The sequence below is a fragment of the Rhinolophus sinicus genome, chromosome 14 (genome assembly GCF_057876585.1).
Source record: "Rhinolophus sinicus isolate RSI-liver-muscle chromosome 14, RSI-T2T, whole genome shotgun sequence".
In the NCBI taxonomy this organism is placed as follows: Eukaryota; Metazoa; Chordata; class Mammalia; order Chiroptera; family Rhinolophidae; genus Rhinolophus; species Rhinolophus sinicus.
Window position 1 is genome coordinate 23,273,234 of NC_142514.1, and position 22,223 is coordinate 23,295,456.

At 47.9% G+C, this 22,223-nt stretch overlaps 1 protein-coding gene across 5 annotated transcripts in view; it reads right to left on the bottom strand.

Annotated features, from left to right (window-relative positions):
• CSMD2 (CUB and Sushi multiple domains 2) overlaps positions 1–22,223 on the bottom strand; it is a 577,361-nt gene that overhangs the window by 356,675 nt on the left and 198,463 nt on the right. For all 5 annotated transcript variants that reach the window (XM_088791016.1, XM_088791015.1, XM_088791014.1 and 2 more), the window contains exon 5: positions 11,319–11,526. In XM_088791016.1, the coding sequence (XP_088647142.1) occupies positions 11,319–11,526 (208 nt within the window). The remainder of the gene's footprint in view (positions 1–11,318; positions 11,527–22,223) is intronic.

The following is a 22,223-nucleotide window of genomic DNA, read 5'->3' on the forward strand; positions in this document are numbered from 1 at the left end:
CGGATGCTGTATTATATGAAGAATGGATTGCAGAAGGGGTAGAGCTGGGAGACAAGGCCACTGAGCAGCCCGAGATGCTGGTGGCACCCAATGGACAGGAGAAGCTTCCTCTGGGCAGTAGACAGAGGTGGAGAAGGCTGGGAGAGGAAGAGAGTAGGGGTGAGGAGGGGATGAGAAACAACCCAGTGTCCACAGACAGATGAATGAATAAACAAAATGTGGTAGATACATACAACGGAATATTACTCAGCCTTAAAAGGCAACTCTGATACGTGCCATAATATGGATGAACCTTGAAAACATGTTAAGTGAAATAAGCCAAAAACAAAGAACAAATACCGTGGGATTCCACTTAACATAGTATCTAGAGTAGCAGAGATAGAAAGTAGACTAGTGGTTACCAGAGATTGAGGGGGATGGAGAATTATTATTTAATGGGTATGGAGTTTCAGTTTGGGAAGGTGAAAAAAGTTCTAGAGATGGGTGGTGTGCATGCACAACAATGTGAATGTACTTAATGTCGCCGAATTGTACACTTAAGTGGTTAAAATTGTAAATTTTACATTGTGTATATTTCACCATCACAACAAAAAAGTCTGCTTGGAAGATTTCAGTTTGAGATTCCTGTTATTATACAGAGGGTCCCAAAAAAATGTATACACATTTTAACAAAGGAAAAAACTATTAAAATGGTAATACTCGATATATACCGATAACAAAAGATGAATACAAGTCATGTTTGACTTCTCCAATTACAAGAGGTGCCTCAAAGTGGTTACCATCAGGGTCCAGACACTTCTGATTATGGCAAACTACGTTTGAGCAACGTTGACCAAAGTGTCCACTTGTATACATTTTTTTGGCACCCCCGGTATATAGAACTCACAAAGTCCATCAGGACTGGACATTTATATTGAGAGCCATCGGCATATAGATGATGTGATTAGCTGAGGTTACCTGGGAAAGAAGGTAGATGGGGAGGAGACTGGGGCAGTCCACATGGAAAGGTGGGACCGAGGTTTAGCAGTGGAGCAGACTGAGAAGGAAAGGCCATAGGTAGCTAGCTCTGTGGTTTCACGTCAGTCAAGGAAAGGAAACAGTTCAAGAAGGCCAGATGACCCGGAGTCACGTATTGCTAAGAGACCAAATCAGATACAGATAGAGGAGCGACCCTGGATTTGGCGACCTGGAGGTCACTGGCAATCTCAGCAAGGTCAGTGTTAGCGGCGGGCAGGGCAGAACTGCGAATGGGACCTGTCTCAGCAATTGGTGGCCTCTGCATGGGGCTGAGTAACGGGGGAGTTTGGTGCCTGCTGTTTTCATTTTCATTTCAGATGGGAGGTATTAGGACATGTCTGTAAGCTGTTAACAATGTTCAAGAGAGAAGAAAACATTAATAAATGCAAGAAAAAGATGAATTTCGCAGGAAAATCTTTGGGGACAATGAGATCGGGAGCATAAAGGGAAGGGCTGGACTTTGACAGGAGCCAGGGCACCCTGTGTACTGAAGCATGAGGTGCGAGCACAGCAGGGATCCGGGCTCACCAGCCACTTCATCTGCTCATCCACTGCCTGGCTCCCTGGTGGCTAGGTTGCACCATGCAACTATTTCTGGCCAGTGAAATGGGTGTTGGAAGCGATGTGTATTGCATCTGGGCTGGGGCCGTGCAAAGCCCATGCTAGAGTCTCTACTCTATTTCCTCGCCATGGCATTCAAGAAGGCCTCATATTCCCAATGTGGCGGCTCCAAGGTGGTAGCACCTCCCTGAGCCTGGACACCCACTTGCATGACTATGTGGACCAGAGCCATTTACAATGACCCATAACAGACGTGTAGCATGAGCTAGAAATAAACCTTTGTGGTGTTATACCACTGAGTTTTAGGGTGATGAGAGTTCAAAGAAGGAAGTGGCAGGAGATGAGGCAGGGGCGGTGGGCAAGGGTTGGATCAAGAAGGGCCTTCTGTGCCCTATTAAGGGCTGGAGGTTTATTCTGTAGACAATGGAAGATGATTGAAAGCTTTTGCCTGGGGCTTAGCATGTCAGATCTGCATTTTAATTAAACCGTTCTGGTATCAGTAGGGAGGATGCATTGAAGAGTGCCAGGAAGCTGGGAGATCAGTAAAGAGGCTGTTACAAGCCACAAAGAGGAAAAGATGATGGACTGAACCGGGGGAGTGGTAGTAAAGATGGAAAGACACGTTCCAGGAGGTATATTGGAAGAATTTAGCAATTAATTAAATGTGGCTGATGAGAAAGGGACTACACAGAGATGACTCCCAGATTTTTGGAAAACTAGGTAGAGGGAAATGCCATAAAGCAGAAAACAAACTCTGACCATTTTAGGGGTTAATTATGCATGAACTTGGGGCATGTTGAGCTGGAGATATTGGTGGGACATCAAGGTGACGTCCAACAAGCAGCTGGCTCTGTGGTCTGATGACAGTGGGGAGGCCAGGCTAGGGGGCCGGATTTGGGAGAGACACACAAGTAGGAGGTATTTTAAACCAAGCGAGTGGGTAAGATTACCAAAGGAGTAGGCAGAATAGCAAGGCAAGAGCAGAGTCTTGGAGCTATCAAAGGAAGCAGAAGGAATGGTCAGAGAGGTCCAAGAAGAATCAGAGAGAATACCATGAAGGCAAAGAGAAAGGAGAGTGAAAATAACCAATGATGTAAGCAATGCAGACGTGTCCAGTGAGATGAGACCTAAACATTATGTTTTACTGGAAGTGGTAGGGTTTGGGGGTGGGTGGAAGGGGGGTAGTTCTCTGAGTGTGATCTCAATGTGAATGGATTCACGGGGAGGCTGGGGGTAGAAGACATAGTGAAGCAGGTGAAGCAGTAAGGGAGACAGAAGGCAGCCAGTGTAGACCACTCTTCTGAGAACTTGAGGAGAAGTTCCCAGAGATGCTCGAGTTCTGCTCCCCCATGACGCCTCCCCATTTTGTTCAAACCAACCCTGCCCTCTCCCTTCCTAAAGGACAAAATATGTTGAGTTCAATAGTGACCATCTTGCCATTTCATCGGATTGTCAAGTGCCAATTTTCTATGTGAATCCCGCTTCCTCGGTGAGTCTGCAGGCGTCACACACCAGCCGCTGGATGAGGAGAAGCTGCGATTAAAAGTCTCGGCTCAGGGTCAGAACCAAAGACTTAAGTCAGTCTTAGGATGCCAGTAGGGGTTGTAGGAGCAAGCGATAGGTAAAACCGGTGTGAAACATGGGCTGGGTGAAGCCAAGCGTGAGTGGAACAAGCTTCGTGGCCAAGAGTGAAAGCAAAGACCAGGTCGGGGCCTTGAACGTTCCCAGTGAACTAGCATCATTCGGGAAGGCAGGTCTTCCAGACGGAGGGGCCTCCAGAAGGGCCCAGAACAGCTCCTTCCATCTGTCGTCGTGGCACCATCAGGCATCGGGCAGCTCCTCGAGAGAGGTCGACGACAGCATCTTGTTGTCTGGTGACCTTCAGAAGCCTGGCCCGGGCCCCAGCACAGACGACGCACTTAGTACAAACCTGTTGCATCCGCTGCTCAACCTCAGCTTCCCACGCGTAGAACTTTGCCAAGCCACAGGCTTTAGCAGAGCTGCTGTGCTGATGGTGGGCAAGCAGGCTCACTTCCTACTCCGTCCAGCTGTGGCTTTTGTTCTCTTTCTGGAAGCGAGTTTGCACTGGAGGACCAGGAAGTCATGCTGATACTCTGCAGTGTGCGGGAGCCCTGGCCGTGGCCCTCCAGACATGTCTGTGCCAGCAGCATGCTAGGGCACTAGCTCTTTCCTACCGCTCAGCTACAGAGCTTGTCATGCTATTTCCAACTCTGAGAGATAGGGAAGATGAGATTTTAAAAGGGCTCGTTATTTATGGCCTGGCTCCTGATGGCTACAACAGATGCAATTTCATAGGCTCCATCAGAAGAGAACAGCTTCTTGGGGTGGCTTAAAGCATGGTAATGTGGCAGGGAAGGAGAGGGAAGCAAGTGCATCACAAACCCCGCGGAAGGCAGGGGGTGCCTTGGCTGGAAGAGATCCATCCCCTTGTCAGTCCAAGGTGCCACTGGGTTCAGCAGCCTGTCAAGTACCATCTCAGCTGCTTCCTGGGCCTCTCTGTCAGCTTGAGTCCTTGCCCCTGACATTCCAAGAGGCTGAAACCCCAGAAAACATGTATGAAGTTCAAGGGCAAATTAGAGGCATTGTGATGATGGGCGTTTCCATGTGCAATTCCTTCTGCCTAAAATGCTGATTTCCAAGTTCTTCCCATGGCAGCTCCTTCTCAATAATCAGGCCTCAGTTTAAATCCTACCCACTCAGGGAGACCTCCCCTCGACCCCTTTTTCTTAATAGGATCCCCGCTGCTATTATTCCCCATCCTGTTAATTTCTTTCATAACTCTCATCTCAAGTCTATTTTACATTTATGTTGTGATTTATTTGATTAATGTCAGTCCCTCCCAAGTAGACCAGAAGTCTCACAAAGGCAGAGGTTTTATCTGTCTCCTCTACCATCGTATTCCTCGTGCCAAGCACAATGTCAGGTAACAGAAGCGCCTAAGTAGTTTTTGAATGAATGAATGATGGTAGAAAATGTTGGTAATAAACATGGAGATGGTAACGCTGGCCGGAATGACGGACAGACTGCTGATACAGATGATGCTGGAGCAAATCCTGAAGACACCTTCTCAAGGCCCTGCCAGAGTGTTTACCTGCACACCACTCTCTTCTGGCACAGGCATGGGTTTTCCTGGCCATCTTCCCATGACCATCTTCTCCCGTCTTACCTCAAAGACTGTACGGATTGATATAACCAAGGGCACCTGTGTCCCTGTATCCAGGCTCATCTCTTTCCCTACTGTGATCTTCATGTCCCTCTCTGGGCCCATTTTGTGCTGGGGAGGTCAGTGAGTGTCACCATCCCCCATTCTGCCCAAGTCCTGCTCCTTCCTGCGTTCCTCTGTTTGGCAAAAGACCCTACCACAGTCATCTGGCCAGAAACTTGGAAATCTTCACAGATTCCTCCCCTTCCTTCACTCCTCCTTTCAACTGGGTCCTGAAAAGCAGCTGATTCTGCCTAAGAATGTTTTTTGATGTTGCCCCCTCCTCTCTATCTCTTCACAGCTGCCATAATTCAAGGGTGGATCATCTCTTGACTGTGTGGTCACAAAAAAATTTTGTAGCTGGTTTTTCAGTCTTCTGGTTGGACCCAATTAAAATTCAGACTGCTGATGTGACTTCTCTGCTTAAAACACTTCACTGCCTTCTCTAGTCTATGGTGTCCTCTCTCAGCTTATTAACATGGAGGCATGGTTCTTTGTTGACCCAGGCTCTTCCTGTGCTCATTTCAGGCCTCATATACTGCCCTTGCTCTCTTGCACCCTGCACCCTACTTGCAATGCCCCAGACACACAGAAGTCCTTTCCTGCTCCATGCTGGTGGCAAGCTCTTATTCACTCCTTAGTTCAACTCAAAAGTCACCCTCTCTGGGACTTCTTTATCTGAGTCCTCCCCTCCGTCATAATAGGAAGACTGACAACTTTTTTGGAGGACATCTTTTTTGCTTTTGTCTCCCAGTGATGAGGTTTACCTTTGGTGAACCACCCCTCCTCCATTCCCAGGCATGAGATTTGGGCAAGGCAGATAGCCACCTGACCTGAGCCTGGCCAATGAGAACACCCTCTGGCTACACTGGTGTTGAGGGCCGGGCACATGACTCAATCTAGTCCATTTGAGGTTCATCTGGGGGCTTTTGTGGGCATCACTAGGAAAGAGGTTATTCCTATCTTCTAGAACCACTAAACCTGTATGACAGAGGGAGCTGGTGATGGTGGTCACCTCTGCTACCACATGGGGAAAGTGTGCCTGAAAATGAAGCCAACACACAGGAGAACAAAGCCCTGGGAGGGAGAGAAACAGATTCCAGATGACATTATCTGCACACCTTGATCCAGCAGTGCCTGAAGGCAGTTCTTAGACTTTTCAGTTACAGAAGCGAGCACATTCCCGGTTTAGCTTGAGTCAGCTGGAGTTGGGTTTCTGTTTCTTGAGTCACAAGAATCCTAGCTACCAGATTTCTCTTTTCAGTCCATAGGGGAACTTCTTTATACCTCTTAGAAAAGTACCTGACACCTGATATTGTAAAGCATTTAGTTATATTCTGCCTGTTCGCCTAGACTGTGGGCTCGGGGGTCCATCCAGCGCAGTGCATGGCTCCTACATAAACCTTTGTGGAGCGAACAAATAGCCCCTTGGGAATGGGACTGTGTCTTTGTCTCCTTAACACCTAGGAAAGCCTAGTTCATCATAGGAGGCTCTCAATAAATGACTGCCGAAAATAAATAGAGGAAAAGTAACAAAGAACGTAAATGATCTAAACCAATGGTTTGACAAAGTACATGTGAATGAAAAAAATAAGTGAATAGTTATTATTAACAAATCCCCGCTGGCATGCTGTTCTCATTCTAATTATATCTGAATCTAATGCTCTTGAATGAAATATCTAGTTAAAAGTCACTGAGATCAAATGGTTCTAGTCGGCTCCAATTCCACGTGTAAAATGCTTAATAATTAAAACGAGGTCTTTCAAGAGGAGAAAGAGTGTTGCTAGCAAAATTTTCAAAGTGACTGTAAAGTAGATGGAAGTTTTGTATCCCCACCTACAAAAACAAAAGCAAACAAACGCAGCACCCCTGCCCCCCCAAGAGAAGCTGCTTTCCAGGGAAATTCTCTTTTGAAAAGCAATGCTGCCTATTAGGTGGCCCGGGGACAGGACCTAGGACACCCAGACATTAAAGCGCACTTTCTTCTATTTTTCTCTAGGTGTGGGGGCAGCCTCAGCTCAGAGCCCCAGGGTGGGAGTGCATGGTGGCCAGAATCTTCCCTTGAGAATCCCAGGAATCACTGACAGGACCTGTGTCTCAGGGATCCGTGGGCTCCCACTTTATCCAGGAGGCCCAGGCTGCAGCCCTAAAATGATGCCCTTCCTGCCCCGCCCTGTCCCATATCATGTAGTACGGTACCCACCCTTCAAAGCCTGTCTCATATGCTGTCTCTGTCATGAGGCCCTGGTCTCTGCCATCCTCTGAAGCCCATCCTTTCGTTTCCTACTTTAAATGTTTGGTGGAGGCCAGTTTGTCACATACAGTTTCATGTACGGTGGGGGGCTTGGAGGTGTGAGCACACAGAGGGTGGACAGACACACGATCAGAGTGAAACAGAGTGAAGGGGGCAGGAAGAGATACCAGGAACCGTGGCAGAGACGTGACTCACAGGGGTGACAACCAAGAAGATGGGGGATGGTTCCACGATGTACACAGCATCCCCACGTACGGGACGGAGCTCAGAACTCCCTCCACCACACACACGCACACAGATACAGTCTGCACCCACACTTCATCGACCAGAGACAGCGAGAGGTCCCAGGCAGAAAGGGCCTTCCGTCTCTGCCTCGGACAGTGGCCTCTGCACATCTCACCATCCTGTCTGCCCCTTCTCCCCTACCCTACGGGCCCCCCAGTGTAGGGGCTGTGCCTGACTCCCCGTGGAGTACCCCCAGCTCCTAGTCCTGCACAGAAAAGCCAGTAGTCACTGAATTAGTCAGATCCTCTTCTGCTTTTCTAACCAAGTGGCCGATTGGCCAGTCTGGGGCTGGGTCCAGGCAGAGAAGAGGGGATATTGCCCTCCATGTGCTCATAAAGGACAGCTCTGGGAAGGCAGTTTCGACAAAATCACTGCCCGCTTCTGACCTTTGCAAGGGCATCCTCAAGCCTGACCCAGGGGCTCTGTTCCAGCCCACCCCACCTGGGTTTCCAGGCAATTCCTGTGGGGGCTAGATCAGTCGGAGTGACCAGGCTGAGCCTCTCTGCCTGCTGAGATGCCACTGGGCTGGCAGGCTGGGAAGATGGCCTCAGTGGGGGCACCAAGAATGGGGCGGACGATGCTGGGGACGCCTCATCTTACTTACCCTCTTCCTCTCCCAGAGTGCGCCCCTAACACTGGTGCCCACCCAGGAGCATTATGCCCACCAGGAGCTAGGCAGCAGTTCTCATGTTCAGCCCTTTGAACGTGTTTTGTAGGTGGATATGATGAGCCCCATTTTCCAGATGTGGAAACTGCGGCTCAGAGAGGTTAGTAAATATCCCAAGATTACACAGCTATTAAGAGGTGGATCTGGGTTTCGAGTCCAGTTGCCTCTGACTCCCAAGCTGGCTCTCTCCCCAGTTAGGTGCCAAGACACAGGCGCAATGCTTCATCCAGGAGCAACTACACAGACCACTCCCTGTTCTCTGGCTTTCTCTCCTTCCTTGGAGCCACAGTGGATTCTATCCGGCCACATTTTTGGCTTTGAGTTATTGTCCTTTGTTTTATGAAATAATGTTCTGAGGACTTGGCAGGTTTTTTTCTAATACCCTTACTTGGCAAAATAAAGAATTATCAACCCTACGCTTCCCCACTTGTTTGGAAATTTTACTGGCCCATGAAATTCAAACTAGAACCCTAGTTAAAACTCTCCTGTTGTTATCCTACTTGGGGGAGAAGAGGCGTGTGGAAACTGAGTCAGGACATTCCATGCCACCTCCTCTTCCAAATCAGTGGGAACCTACTGTCCAGTGAGGGCGGTAGTGGATTGTTTTCTCTCTGAGGAGTCTCTGCCTTCTCACTAGGTGAAGGGATGCCCAGTTGTTCAAATCCATCTTTTTTAACAGGATCAGCTGTCTTTCTATGCCTTGGCACAGAACTGAAGAGGACATCCTAAAGCCTTAATGTAAGCTGATAAAAGCAGTACACTCATAAACCAGCAGCATCACACTTTCACAAGAATCCAGGGATCCATAAAAGAATGGGCAGGGGAGAGAGTGGGTTCTTTGCACATATGTCCTCTGCCTCCAAATTTGTTTATCCGTAATTGCTATGCAAGGATAAATTAGAACAAGAAATGCATACTGCCTGGCAGTGGTGACACCAACCCTGTAAATAATTATAATTTAATCTTATAGAAGAGTTCTGAATGACTCCCCTAACGATTTCCTCTGCTTAATTCCTTCCCCACTGAGTGACTTAATAGGAAAAGGAATACTCTTTCAGATTTGTTTCACTCCAGAAGTTTGGACAACGTGTAGCCCCACACCTGGACAGCAGAAGCTGTGGGAGACCATTTGGCCCATAAACAAGTGAGTCGAAGAGGCCTTGAGACTGGAAAAGGGATTGGCAGGGATATTCATCTTGGCATCTGTTTACAGAAGTAAAAATTTGGGAACAACCTAACAAGAGATCTGACGAGGGAAGTACGCACATTCTGACAAGGGATGCCACACAGCCACAACAATCCTTCATGGCTTCATGGCTTCATGGCTAAGGAGATGGGCTTTCGAGGTCAATTAACCTGGGGTTGAATCCCAGCTCTTCTAATTACTAGCTGTGTGACTTCAGGCATGTCACATAACCTCTCTGGGCCTCATTTGCCTCCTCTGAAAAAGGAGGAAAATTATGCTACTTACTTCACAGACTTTTTATAAAGATGAGATGAAATTAGAGCTCTCAGAGCTTAGAGCCAGCCTGCCATATGTTGATAATAAACGAGACTATTACCACACCTATTATATTTTGCAGGCATCTGTAATGATACAGAAAAGTTTTCATGATCGAATGCTAAATTAAAAATACATAACGATAGATATGTTAAGAACCTAATGTTGCAACATTAAAATATATACATAAGTAGCCAGCTAGCTTGATCGGTAAAGCAAACAGCCAAAGAGGAGTACGACAAAAGTTTAACACCTGTTATTCATTTCTCTATAACTTTTTGTATTTTTCACGTTTTCGATAAGGAGCATACATATTATATGACATTTATAATCAGAAACACAGGTATTTTACAAGAGGCTGGGGACAGAGGGTCCTCAGGCTGGGCCAGTCAGTGGGGCTCCGATTCAGTGAAGGATCATCTAGACTCTCAACCTGACTCCCAGCTCCAAACGTGCAGCCGTTGCCCACAGACTAGAACATCAACCTCCATTGGGCAGTTTAAGTCTTCGGCTCACACGTGCTTCTCTCAACACCCCATCCGGGCCTGACCAAGTTAACGGACAACTTACAACACCAAGGTCCTCTGACTGCTGGGTCGGTTTGCCTTCCACTGCACCAGGAGACTTCTCCGGGCTACACTGGTCCCCAAATCTCGGAGTCCACATTAGGGAGAAGTCCATTCCCACTTGATCCCTTCCAAATAATCACTCTTGAATCTCTCCTAATGTGGGTGTGTCTGATTTTCTCACCCTCAAAGGACCCTGTGCTACTCAACTGGTGTTTCTATCACAGCACAACACTTGGCTGTTCAATGCACGTGTCCCTGCCTCCTGTGTTCTTCCCCCCCTCCCTCCAATTCCTCCTCAGTCCCACTGACCACTGTGCTTTCCTAGGCACTGCCCTTCCCTGCCTCTAGCAGTTACCCACGTTCTGCTTCACTCAGAGTCCTTATGACGCCTCTTCTGCTCTCATCCATGGGCACCATGCCCTGCCTTCCCCGGGCACGGTGCAAAAATGCCCATCTGGCCGGAAGCACATCTGGACACACCCTTCTATTGGCTCCTGATGTGCTGACACAGGAACCCCTGCTGCCCTGATAACACAACCACAAGGAAAATACGAGAGGGCGTTCAAAACGCCACACGACCACTCTCAAGGCTCGTCACCCATACGGGACGCTGGACACACCCTGAAGCCAACCTCACACGGCGCATGTGTTGCGGGTCCAAGTCTGGAAGACCACAAGCAGCAAGGCTGGTAAGCCTCCATCATCCCTCCCCTCCTGTGTCCGTCAGCAGTGAGCCTTCACGGCGGGTGGAGCACACCACACAACAGCCCGAGCTGTTGGTAAAGCCAGAAGGAAGGGGAGCCGTTCGTCCCTCCCTTCAGAAACCCAGACATCACAAGTTTCCCGCCTCAGAGCGGGGCATGGGAAAGCAGTTGCCACGTAAGGGTCTATTCCCTTTGCTGGATGCTATGAATATGACTTCCAGAAATGTAACAATATTTCAAATAATTTCACCAAGACTCTGTCCATGTCCTGAGACCAGAACATTTTCAGTCTAAATGCAAGTTACTCAACTGAGACCGATCATGCCATTTTTCAGCAAGGACATGCTTCAAATCAGATACCCAAATCCGTGTAAAAATTTACCCTGACTCTAAAAATATAGTGATGCCCCATTATGATGAGAGGAAAACTCTCCAATGGTGGGGGTAGAAGTGGCCAAGAGTCCAGGCACCAGGGAGACCACATCCCCTTAAGCCACAGCTGTAGGGGACAGGAGAGGAGGTGGGGACAGCACTTACCAGAGGGAGGAGCCTTCGGTCCCCGTGACTTCCAGAAAGTCGTACCCATCCTCCAGCTGGAAGTCAATGAAGACCAGAGCAATGGTGTCTCCCAGCTCGGCCAGGATGGTCCAGGTGCAGTCGGCGTTGTTGTGGTACTCCGAAGGGAAGTGGGGGCTGGAGATGATGCCGCTCTGGCCCCGCAGGGTCCCGCCACAGGCATCGTCCGCTGTGGGCAAGAGACGAGAGGCTCCTGTGAGCTGGTCCTGTTCACAGGCCCTGGTACTCACTGAGCCCTTCACCGTGAGAAGTGGAGAGGGTCTTGGAACCTGATACACAAACAGGATGGGCTAAGATCCTAGTCTGAATTGAACTAATAATGATGCTACAAACTCTTCCATAGCCCTAACCACATACCAGGCCCTGTCCTGAGAATTTTAGATATCATTGTTCCCACTGAACAGATGAAGAAACCAAGGCACAGGGAGGTTAAGTAACCTGCCTGCAGTCACACAGCCAATGAGCTGGGATTGGAACTATGCGCTTCAGAGCACATTAACTACTACACCACACAGCTCCATGATGACAAGGAGGGATGGCGAAGTCAGCCGTCACATTTATTTCCATGGTCACAACTGTGGTGAATAGGATATTTCTTCCCATATAGAAATAGTAAACCTCAGCCCAGAATAAAACCTCAACTCTATATCCTGGGGCAAAACTCAAAGGGCATCCCAGGTCCGTCACAGCTGGGCCAGACCTCCATAATCTTTCCCCCCGCCCCTGTCCCCGGGCCAGTTCTGTTTCAGTGCTGCACATGTTCAGACCTCCTGCCCTTCGCTCACACCGTTCCGTCTGCCTAGGATGTCCCTAGTCCACAGCAGCTCTTCTTCTGCTTGCAGACCTAACTCCAATGCCACCTCTTGGCAAAGCCTTATTCCCCAAGCGTTTAGTACTGCTCTCCTCAGTGTTTCTCCTCTGTGTCCGACTTCAGACTCGGTGCTTTGCACTGTTTGAATGACCTATTCACATATCTGTCTTCCACTTAGGTTCTGAGCTCCACTGGAAGTCCCCAAGGGCAGGGACCATGTTTTACTCATTCCTGCAGCATAACCTGGTGTAGTCTCGCTGCTCCCAGCTGAGACTTGATATTCAGAAAAAATGATTCGAGGAACAAGCTCTGACATGTAATAGTTAAGAGCACTGGCTTTTGAATTATTGCAGACCTCAGTTTGAATCCTTCCCCTGCTGCTTCCTAGCTGGGTCACCTGCCCTCCTGGAGCCTGTACGCAAGTAAGTGATTATAATACACTTAGCACATGCTATATTAGAGATTTGGACTAAATCATACAGAAAGAAAAAATGCAACATCCGGGTTCAAATGTGTATCAGAGGCAGCAGAGTCACAGTAATAAAGCCTAATATTTATTGAGCACTTTTACTGTAACAGGCACTAGTCTAACTACTCCACACATTTCATTTAATCCTTACTATGGACCTGTGAATTATCATTCCCATTTTACAGGTAAGGAAACCAAGGCTCACAGAGATTCAGTTATTTGCCAAAGGTGACACAGCTCATAGTGATGAAAGGAGCTAGAATTCTAAGCACTATAGTCTGATTCCAGGGCCTATGCTCTTAACCAATATACTCTTCTGTCTCCTAGGAGTACATTTCACACCTTCAGGGCATAGGTAAAAAAACAATTACTTTGCTTAGGTAAGTCAATTTGGGAAAGCTTAACAGAGGAGGTGCCATTAGAGTTGGGTTTTGAAGGATGAATAGAAGTTCACTAGATAGAGAAAGGAAAGGCATTTAAGAGATAACCAAATATTGTAAGCACGAAAGCATAGGTATTATCTAAGATAAGTAGCTCCAGATGGCTTATCACAGAGTAACTAGAGAGGAATGATGGGTCCTGGTACCAAAAAGGTAGAAGGCGCTACATGACCGAGAACACTGGGCCAAAAGCATTTGAAAGCAGAGGAGTATATTGGAAAGAAAATGGACTTTAAGGTCAGGAGGTCTAGATTTGAATTCAGGCTCCACAATTTCTCAGCCATGTGATCTTGGGTGATTTATTTCCCTAAGACTCATTTTGCTTCTCTGTACAATGGTTACTTGTGATAACTAAATGGGATAATTAATGTGACAGTACCTAGCATTCACCAGTGACTGTGGTTGCCCACCAAATGCTAAGTTCTCCTTTTCCTTCCACTTCATCTTGAGGAGCAAAGATAGTGAAGAAATATGATTAAATTTGAATTTTAGAAGGACCACTGTGACTGTGGTACAGAGAAGGTCTGAATGGGGGGAGCGGGCAGGATGCTTTGGGTAGGCCATAGTTACCTCGGTCCAGATGAGGCCAGATGAGATCTGAGCTGGGCCATGGGGAGGATGTGAGAAGACTTATTTCAGAACTATTTAGGAATTAGAATCCACAGGACTTAGCAACTGGACGGGATGAATTCTGGATTTCTGTCATGAAAGTGGATGGATGGATGGATGGATGGATGGATGGATGAAAGGTGCCATTTCCTGTGGCAGGGAGCCCAGGAGGGGAGCACCTTGGGGTGTGGCAGGTCACAAGGAGTTTCAGACCCCAGGGCTGGGTGTGTGTGGGGGACACATTGGTAGAGAGATGGAGATGATAGTTGGATACACAGGAGTGGTGTGGGATGGAGATAAAAGTGAGTTCATTCAGTAGCCTTGAATTATTCTTCTCGATGTCATTCTACAGGGTCAAGATCTACTTCAAGAGAATGAGCCCATTTCTCAATGGCAACTCTTAAGTACATATGAGCACAGTCATGAAGGGGCCTCACTCAGTAGGTGCTCATGAAGGTTTCCCTCCCACACTCATTAACTGAGCACCTACTATGTGCCAAACACTGGGCTAGGGCCAATACTGCATTAAGAAAAACTTGATTTCATCCCTGTCCCCAAGGGTTTCTCAGAGTAGGGACACCAGGCCAACATGCAGTGGCTCCCCAGAACTCTTATACCTGAGGAGTCAAGGCACAGTGATAGCACACAGGACTGACGGAAGGCTTCACAGAGGAGGCAACATTTATGTTGAGACATTCATTCATTCACTCATTCATTCATTCAACAAATGTTTACTGAGTGGCTACTATGTGTCAGGCTCTATTCTAGGTGCTCAGGATCATACACTCAAAACATGTATTTGCTGAAGTCAAAATGGTGGAGCAACTGAACTGGTAAATAATGTGCTTGCCTCCTCCCACAACCACCTGAAAATTACAACTAAACTATAGAACCACCAAGATTGGGAATCACCTGAAGTCTAGCTAAACAGAAGCCCTACAACTAAGGACAAACAGAAGAAACCACCTGAAGAAAGGTAGGAGGGGCAGAGATGTGGAACGGGCTGTTCCCACACCAACATATAGCAGTTAAAAATCAGGAGGGAAATTTCAGCTGTGGAGGTCCCCCCTGAGGAGCGAGAGGTCCCAGCCCCACACCAGGCTCCCCAGCCCAGGGTTCCAGCGCTGAAAAGAGAAGTCCCCACAACTTCTGGCTGTGAAAACCAGCGGAGATTGTGGCTGAATGAGTCTGCGGGCTCTGGAGTCCCAGGCGCTCCTCTTACAGGGCCCATGCACAGACTTACAAACTGATGGACTCGCTTGCTCTGAGCTTCAGCACTGGGGCAGCAGGTCAAAAGGCACCAGGGACATACAGGGAGGAAATGAATTATCTGGCTTCAGGGAGAAGGTTGGAGGGGCAGCTTCATCCAAGATAGAAGTGCTGGCAGAAAATATTGTTGCTTTGTTGAGCCCTCCCTCCACCCAACCTGCACATGCAGGCAGGAGCCATATCTGAGCCTTCATTAACCTAGCTAACATCATTCATCCCACCCTGGTGATTCCCTGAGACCCAGCCCCACCCAACTTGGGAGTCTACCTAAGCCATTTCCAGTGGATTTTCCATACAAACAGCCTGTCTGGGCTCATGCTGTGAAATTTCCTAAAATCTCTGAAAGTTCACAAACCCCAAACAAGTAGCATTTGGCCTTAGCATGCCCCATTCCTTTTGCTAAGTAGCCACAAGCCTAGCACTAGCAGCAGCCAGCATCAGTTCCCAGCTCAGCCTCTCTTAGGCACCTCTAAGCCTAGCACAAGTGGCAATCATCTGCAGATCACTTTGTAGTTCATACCAAGTGACCTTGGGCAAGGCAGAGGCAGCGGCTGAACTTGGCCTGCACTAGAGCACCTCTATAGAGGCCCCAGAACCAACACACCTGGTGGCCAGCTTCAGATCACCTCACCCAACCACCTCCACATACAACACATCCAAAGGGCAGACTCAGCAGGCACCAAGCCCTGCTAAAGCGAATCCTGCTCCATAGAGCCAGCTCTTGCACAACAGCTCCTCCACTATAGTCACAGCTAGTCTTCACAACCAGTCACCCTGAGGGTCAATCCCTCCCATTGACATGTAAATAGCAATCAAAGCTCAACTACAATAGGAGGGTACATGCCGCCCACACAAGGAATACACCTGGAGCACCCTGCTCAGGTGACCAGGAAGAGTGTGCCACTGGGCCCCACAGGACACCTACTACATAAGGCCACCCTACTAAGACTGGGAAACAGCAGCCTTACATATTACACGGAAAACACACAGGGAGGTGGACAAAATTAGAAGATAAAAAAACATGTCCCAAATGAAAGAATAGAACAAAGGTCCAGAAAAAGAACTAAACAAAATGGAGACAGGGAATCTACCAGATACAGAGTTTATAATACTGGTTATAAGGATACTCAATGATCTCAGCAAGAATCTCAATAAACACACAGGACACATAACAATGGAGCTAGAAAATATAAAAGGGAAACAGTCAGGAAAGAAGAATACGGTAACTGAAATGAAGAATACATTAGATGAATCAACAACAGATTAGATAAAGCAGAGGATCAAATCAGCAATTTGGAAGATAAGGTAGCAGAAAACACCTAATCAGAACAGCAAAAAGGAAAACAGAATCCAAAATAATGTTAATAATTTAAGAGGCCTCTGGGATTACATCAAGCGTACCAACATTTGCATCATCTGGGGTACCAGAAGGAGAAGAAAGAGAGTGAGGAATTGAAAATCTATTTGAAGAAATAATGGCAAAACATCCCTAACCTGGTGAAGGAAATAGACATACAAGCCCAGGAAGCACAGAGAGTCATAAATAAGATGAACCAAAAGAGGCCAACACCAAGACACATCATAATTAAAAAGCCAAAAGTTAAAGACAAAGAGAGAACTTTAAAAGCAGTAGGAGAAAGGCAGTTATTAGTTATCTACAAAGGAGCTCCCATAAGACTGTCAACTGATTTCTCTACAGAAACTTTGAGGGCCAGACAGGTTGGCACAAAATATTCAAAGTGATGAAAAGTGAGGACCTACAACTAAGATTACTCTACTCAGCAAAGCTATCGTTTAGAATTAAAGGACAGATAAAGAACTTCCCAGACAAGAAAAAGCTAGAGGAGTTCATCACCACCAAACAAGTATTACAAGAAATGTTAGAGAAACTTCTTTAAGAAGAAGAAAAAGATTAAAAATATAAAATGGCAATATCTACATTTCCATCAACAATTAATTTAAATGTGAATCTTCCAAGCAAAAGGTACAGGGTGGCTAAATGGATAAGAAAACAAGACTCTTACATATGCTGCCTACAAGAGACTATGTCAGATGGAAAGACACACACAGCCTGAAAGTAAAGAGATGGAAAAAGATATTTCATTAAAATGAAAATAAAAATAAAAAGCTGAGGTAGCAATACTCATGCTATACAAAATAGACTTTAAAACAAAGAGTCTAACAAGAGAAAAAGAAGGATCCAGTAATTCCACTTCTGGGTATTTATCCAAAGAAACTCAAAACACTAATTCAAAAAGACACATGCATCCATATGTTCATTGCAGTATTATTTACAATAGTCAAGATATGGAAGCAATCTAAGTGTCCATCAACAGATGAATGGATAAGGAAGTAGTACATATGTACAATGGAATATTACTTAGCAATTAAAATGAATGAAATCTTGCCATCTGCAACCAGAGGGTATCATGCTGAGTGAAATCAGATAAAGAAAGACAAATACCACACGATTTCACTTATATGTGCAATCTCAAAACCAAAATAAATAAACAAACAAAAATGAAACAAACTCATAGATACAGAGAACATTTTGATGGTTGCCAGATGGGAAGGGAGTTAGGGAGATGAGTGAAAGGGGGAAGGAATTAAGAGATACAAATTGGTAATTACAAAATAGTCATAGAGATATAAAGTAAAGCATAGGGAACATAGTCCATAACATTGTAATAACTATGTATGGTGTCAGACGGGTACTAGATTTATTGGGGTGATCACTTCATAAGTTATATAAATGTCTAATCACTATGTTGTACACCTGAAACTAATATAATACTGTATGTCAACTGCCATTGAAAAATAAAAAATGATTTTAAAAAAATTCCTACCCTCATGGAGTTTACATTCCAGTGAGACAGACAATACTGAAGAACCATCAGTAAACTCTATGGTGAGTGAGGTAGTGATAAATACAGAAGGAGAACAGGAGCATCCTGTGCTGGGAGTGGGGCTGTGGACAATTCAGACAGGGCCTCACTAACAAATTCACATTTGAGCAAAGACCTGAAGGAGTGAGAGGGGAAGCCATGTGGCTATCTGGGGGAAGAACACTCCAGATGGAACAGCAAGTGCAAAGGTGACCGTGTACAGAGGCCTGGTACCATTGAGGAGCATCAAGGGACCTGAGGGGCAGTGGAAGCAAGGAGAGTACAAGGCCCCACAGGAGGGAACAAAGCCCCACACAGGGCCTTCCAGGCCACTGACAGGATTTGGGCCTTTGAGAGAAATGAGAACCCAGTGAGGATACTGAGTAGAGGATGACATGATCTGATTTGTGTATTAACAGGATCCCTCAAGCTGCTGCGTAGACAACAGACTAGAGAGGGCCAGGGAAGAAGCAGGGGGCCTGCAGAGGCTACTGTGATGAGCCAGGTGAGAGAGGATGGTGACCGGGACTCGGTGTCACCCGGGAGATGCAGTCAGAATCGAGCTACGTTTTAAACGCCAGGCTGGCAGGATATAATTCAACTGAGAGCTGACTGTCGGGTAGGCCTCAGGGGAGAGTGTGTCCTGTACAGAGGAAACAGCAAGAGCAAGGGAGCTGAAGTGGGTGAGTGTGGCGTATTTGGGGACTTCCTAGTCAGGGCTGTCTGAGCTCAAAGGGAAAGTAGAGATGGCGGAGCTGGGCTGGCAGGAAGTTAAGGGCTGCACTGTGAAGGGCCTTGGATGCCAAGTGAAAGAGCTGTGGTTCTATCCTCCTCCCCGTGCTCCCTTCCTCCTTAGCTACCCCGAATCTAGGTGCCCAGGCCTCGGGAAGGAGGGAGGAAAGGGAGGTAGGCAGATTTGCTTTGCTGGGCTTTAAATCCCGTTTGCTAGGGCTGTTTATTTGTTGTACGAAGTTGCATGGTATGACCGCCTTGGGTACCTCTCTGGAAGGAGGCTGTGAAGTCTGACATCCAAGGCAGAGTCCCAGAGGCTGCTTCTGATATAAAAACTTCACGGTGACCATTACGAGAGAGATAAGCTACAGGAGCCAATCAGCAAGCGGTAGATTTGTCAATGTCACTCCCAGAAAGCGCTGGGCCTGCCAATCCCCAACAGCCCTTCCCTGGCTTTGTCTATACCGGGTGGAACTATCTACACCCCTAGCCACAATAGCTTAATCTCGACTGCACTGGAGGTTATAAAAATCATGGTGAAAGAAGGGACACGTAGTCTGAACCTTGAGAAAGGAGGAGTGTGCTGGAGGGAGAAAAAAGAAAGGTTCCCGGCAGAGGAAATAAGGCATTCGAAGGCCGGGAGGCCTGATGGGTGTGGCATGCGTGGGCAATGGCCAGCTTTCCAGCATGAAAGTGCAGGATGCAGGAGATGAGTTGTGGGGTCCATATGGACAGGGAAGCAGAGATCGGCTCAGAAAGGCCTGACATTCATGCTAAGGTTTAAATTCTACCTTGCAGGTGTCAGGAGCCATTTGCAGTGGGGAGTAAAGCCCAGGCCTGTTTTAGAAAGATGCCTCTGGTCCCCGCATGATAAATGGGTGCTGTGGTTTGGAGGCGGCGAGGGTGGCAAGTGGGGAGACCAGCAGCGAGGAGAACAGCAAAGAGGGTGTCCCAATCACTGCAGCCTGAACTACTGGCAACGGCAGTGGGAGGGAAGAGAAGGAAGTGAAGGAGAAATTCAAGTGCCAGCCTAGGGTAGAAGAGGATGTGACCTCCCCAGGGAGTGGGCAGTGAAGGAGAGGAGGCGGGAAAGAGGACACGGCCAAGGTGTCTGACAGGGCGGCCGGGCTGACAGTGAAGCAGGACAGCGGTGGCCGCTCCTCTTCTGCCCTCCCTACTCCCAGGCTGCGTGGGAGTTCCTGAGGGATAAACAGGTGGCCACGCCCACGGGTCTGGAGCCACGTCAAGAGGACCCGGGACCCAGAGCCTGCGAGGTCTGGACGCAGCAGGACGAAGCGTGAGCTGGCTCCAGGAGAACGGAGAAGGCTGGGGACAGAAGGGACACTTACTGAGCTGCAAGCAGAAGTAACGGCACGTGAGAGGAGGCTTAGAAAGAGCAGCGGGAGGTGGTCTCCTGGGGTGGAGAAGGTGAGAGAGTGGGGTCAGGGGCGCAGGGACTCTGAGCTGCTGGGATGTGAGCAGGCCCAGCCCTGTGCATGGAGAAGTCGACACGTGGCATCGAGATGGATGACACGGCAGCCAGGAATACCAGACGGGAAGCAGGTCTTGGGGGAGAGAGAGCGACCCCATAGCCTCCTGCCTAGTTCTGGTCTTAGAAACCCAACTAGACATCCGACGTTGTTCTCAACCTCAAGCCACCAAGACCCTCCTCACCCTCACCTCCCACTAAACCCTGCCTTCCTCCAGAGGTTCCGGTCTTGGAGAGCGTCAGCACTATTCAGCCAGTGCCCCATGCCAGGGGCTGGGGACATCCTCAACTCCCACTCCCTGCACCCAGCCTGTGACCAAATCCTATCCGTCCTCCTAAGTGGCTCGATTCTGTCTCGCATCTTCACTACTGCTCTACTCTAAACCAGCCGTGCTCCACGTCACCCCTACCAGGGTGCCTCCCTCCCATTCCACCCACCCACTCTTCATGAAGGCCCCAGTGATCCTGGAAAGCACTCGTCTTACAGGAAGCTTCAATAACTCCCTGTGGGGACAGAGCCAGGAGTGCAGTTTCCAGGCTCTCGCCCTCACGTGGAAAGGTGCTGGCTCAGGTAGTAAATGGCCATCAACTGTGATTGGATGGCCGTCAGCTGTGGCTAGTTGGTCGTCAGCTGTAACCGGTGAGCCATTGGCCACTAATATAACTGCTGTGGCTACGCTAGCAGCAAAAATGGGGGCTAGAAAGAGGATGGTGGCTGAGCTAGCAAGCGCGGATTGCAGTTAGCACGGCAGATTGCAGCTAGCAAGTGAGGTTGTTTGGCAGAGACAAGTGGACGGCGGGTTGCGGATCGTGTGGCTCCTGCCTCCTGTGTCTCCAACCCAGCTGCCAGCAAGACTATAGCGGTGTGACTCCCCTATCTATGGCTCCGTGGGTGTTCCTTTTTGGCCTCACCATATCCTGCGTTCTTATGTGGGGAGCGGGACTAGAGACACCGCGTGCCACCCTGCAAGACACTCCCACTATCAGGATGAAGTAGAATATCCCATGGCTGACAAGGACCTTAGAAGGCCAAGTATCTCCCTGTTCCAGGACCTGTGAAAATGCTATTTTCCCTTTCTGGAAACTTTGTCCTTATCTCACTGGGCCTGGCTGGCCCCTTCTCAGCCTTTAGGTCCCAGTTTAAGCGTCACTTCCTCAAGGATTTTTCTGGAAACATAATACTCCTTCCCCCCACCCCCATCATACATTTTCAGAGCACCACATACTTTCCCATAATTAATTCTTTCCCATAACTAATTAATCAATTATATCACTTATTTAATGTCCAGACAGTAAACTCCATGAGGGCAGGAGCCAAGTCTCTCTGTCTCCAGCAACTACTGCATTTCCTGGTATATAGCAGGCAGTCAATAAATACCTTATGAACAAATAAATAAATAAACCAGGCAACTGAAGCTCAGAGAGGCCAAGTAACTTTCCTAAGGTCACACAGTAGGTGGCCACATCAGGATTCCAGCTGAGTCTCTCTGGCACCAGGACTGCGGTCTCCTGTATGACATCACACCTCCCTGCCTGAAAGCAGTTTGGTAAGCCATCCTGAGATCTTCAAGCTTACCGGTTTTAGTCGATGACTCTTAGACCATGCAGGAGATGGGGACTCGGGAGCCGCAGTCCCTCTGGCCAGAGCCACCAGTCTACCCCAAAGATGGCACCTTTGCCATTTATGCCATCCCTGCCTCTCACGTTCCCCTGACACGCTGGTTCCTGCACTGTCCTGTTTTGATTGAAGATGCTGTAAAAGTTGTTTGGAGATTTTCTCACACTTTAAATAAGGCATCATATTTCATAGTTACAACTTCAGAGTCATAAAACATAACCTTCAGCTGACACCACAGTCCTAAAGTATTAATTTACACGTTCTCCTTCTCTGGCAACGGGCATTCTGCATGGCCATTAAGCCATGTTATGCGAAGGTGCAGGTGTGTTAAGCTGATAGTTGCCTTTCCAAGTTTACGACTTTATTTATGATCGACTTTAAGTTTCACTGAAATTTCTTCAATTAACTATAATTTTAGAGAACTATCCTTCAGCCCCCTTGGACGTCTGTGGACTCTCCAATGATTCACACGTCAGGGAGGGACGGAGGAACCTGCATCATATTCCCCACACCTCCGACTCCAGGGCACACTCTTGGATGCCCG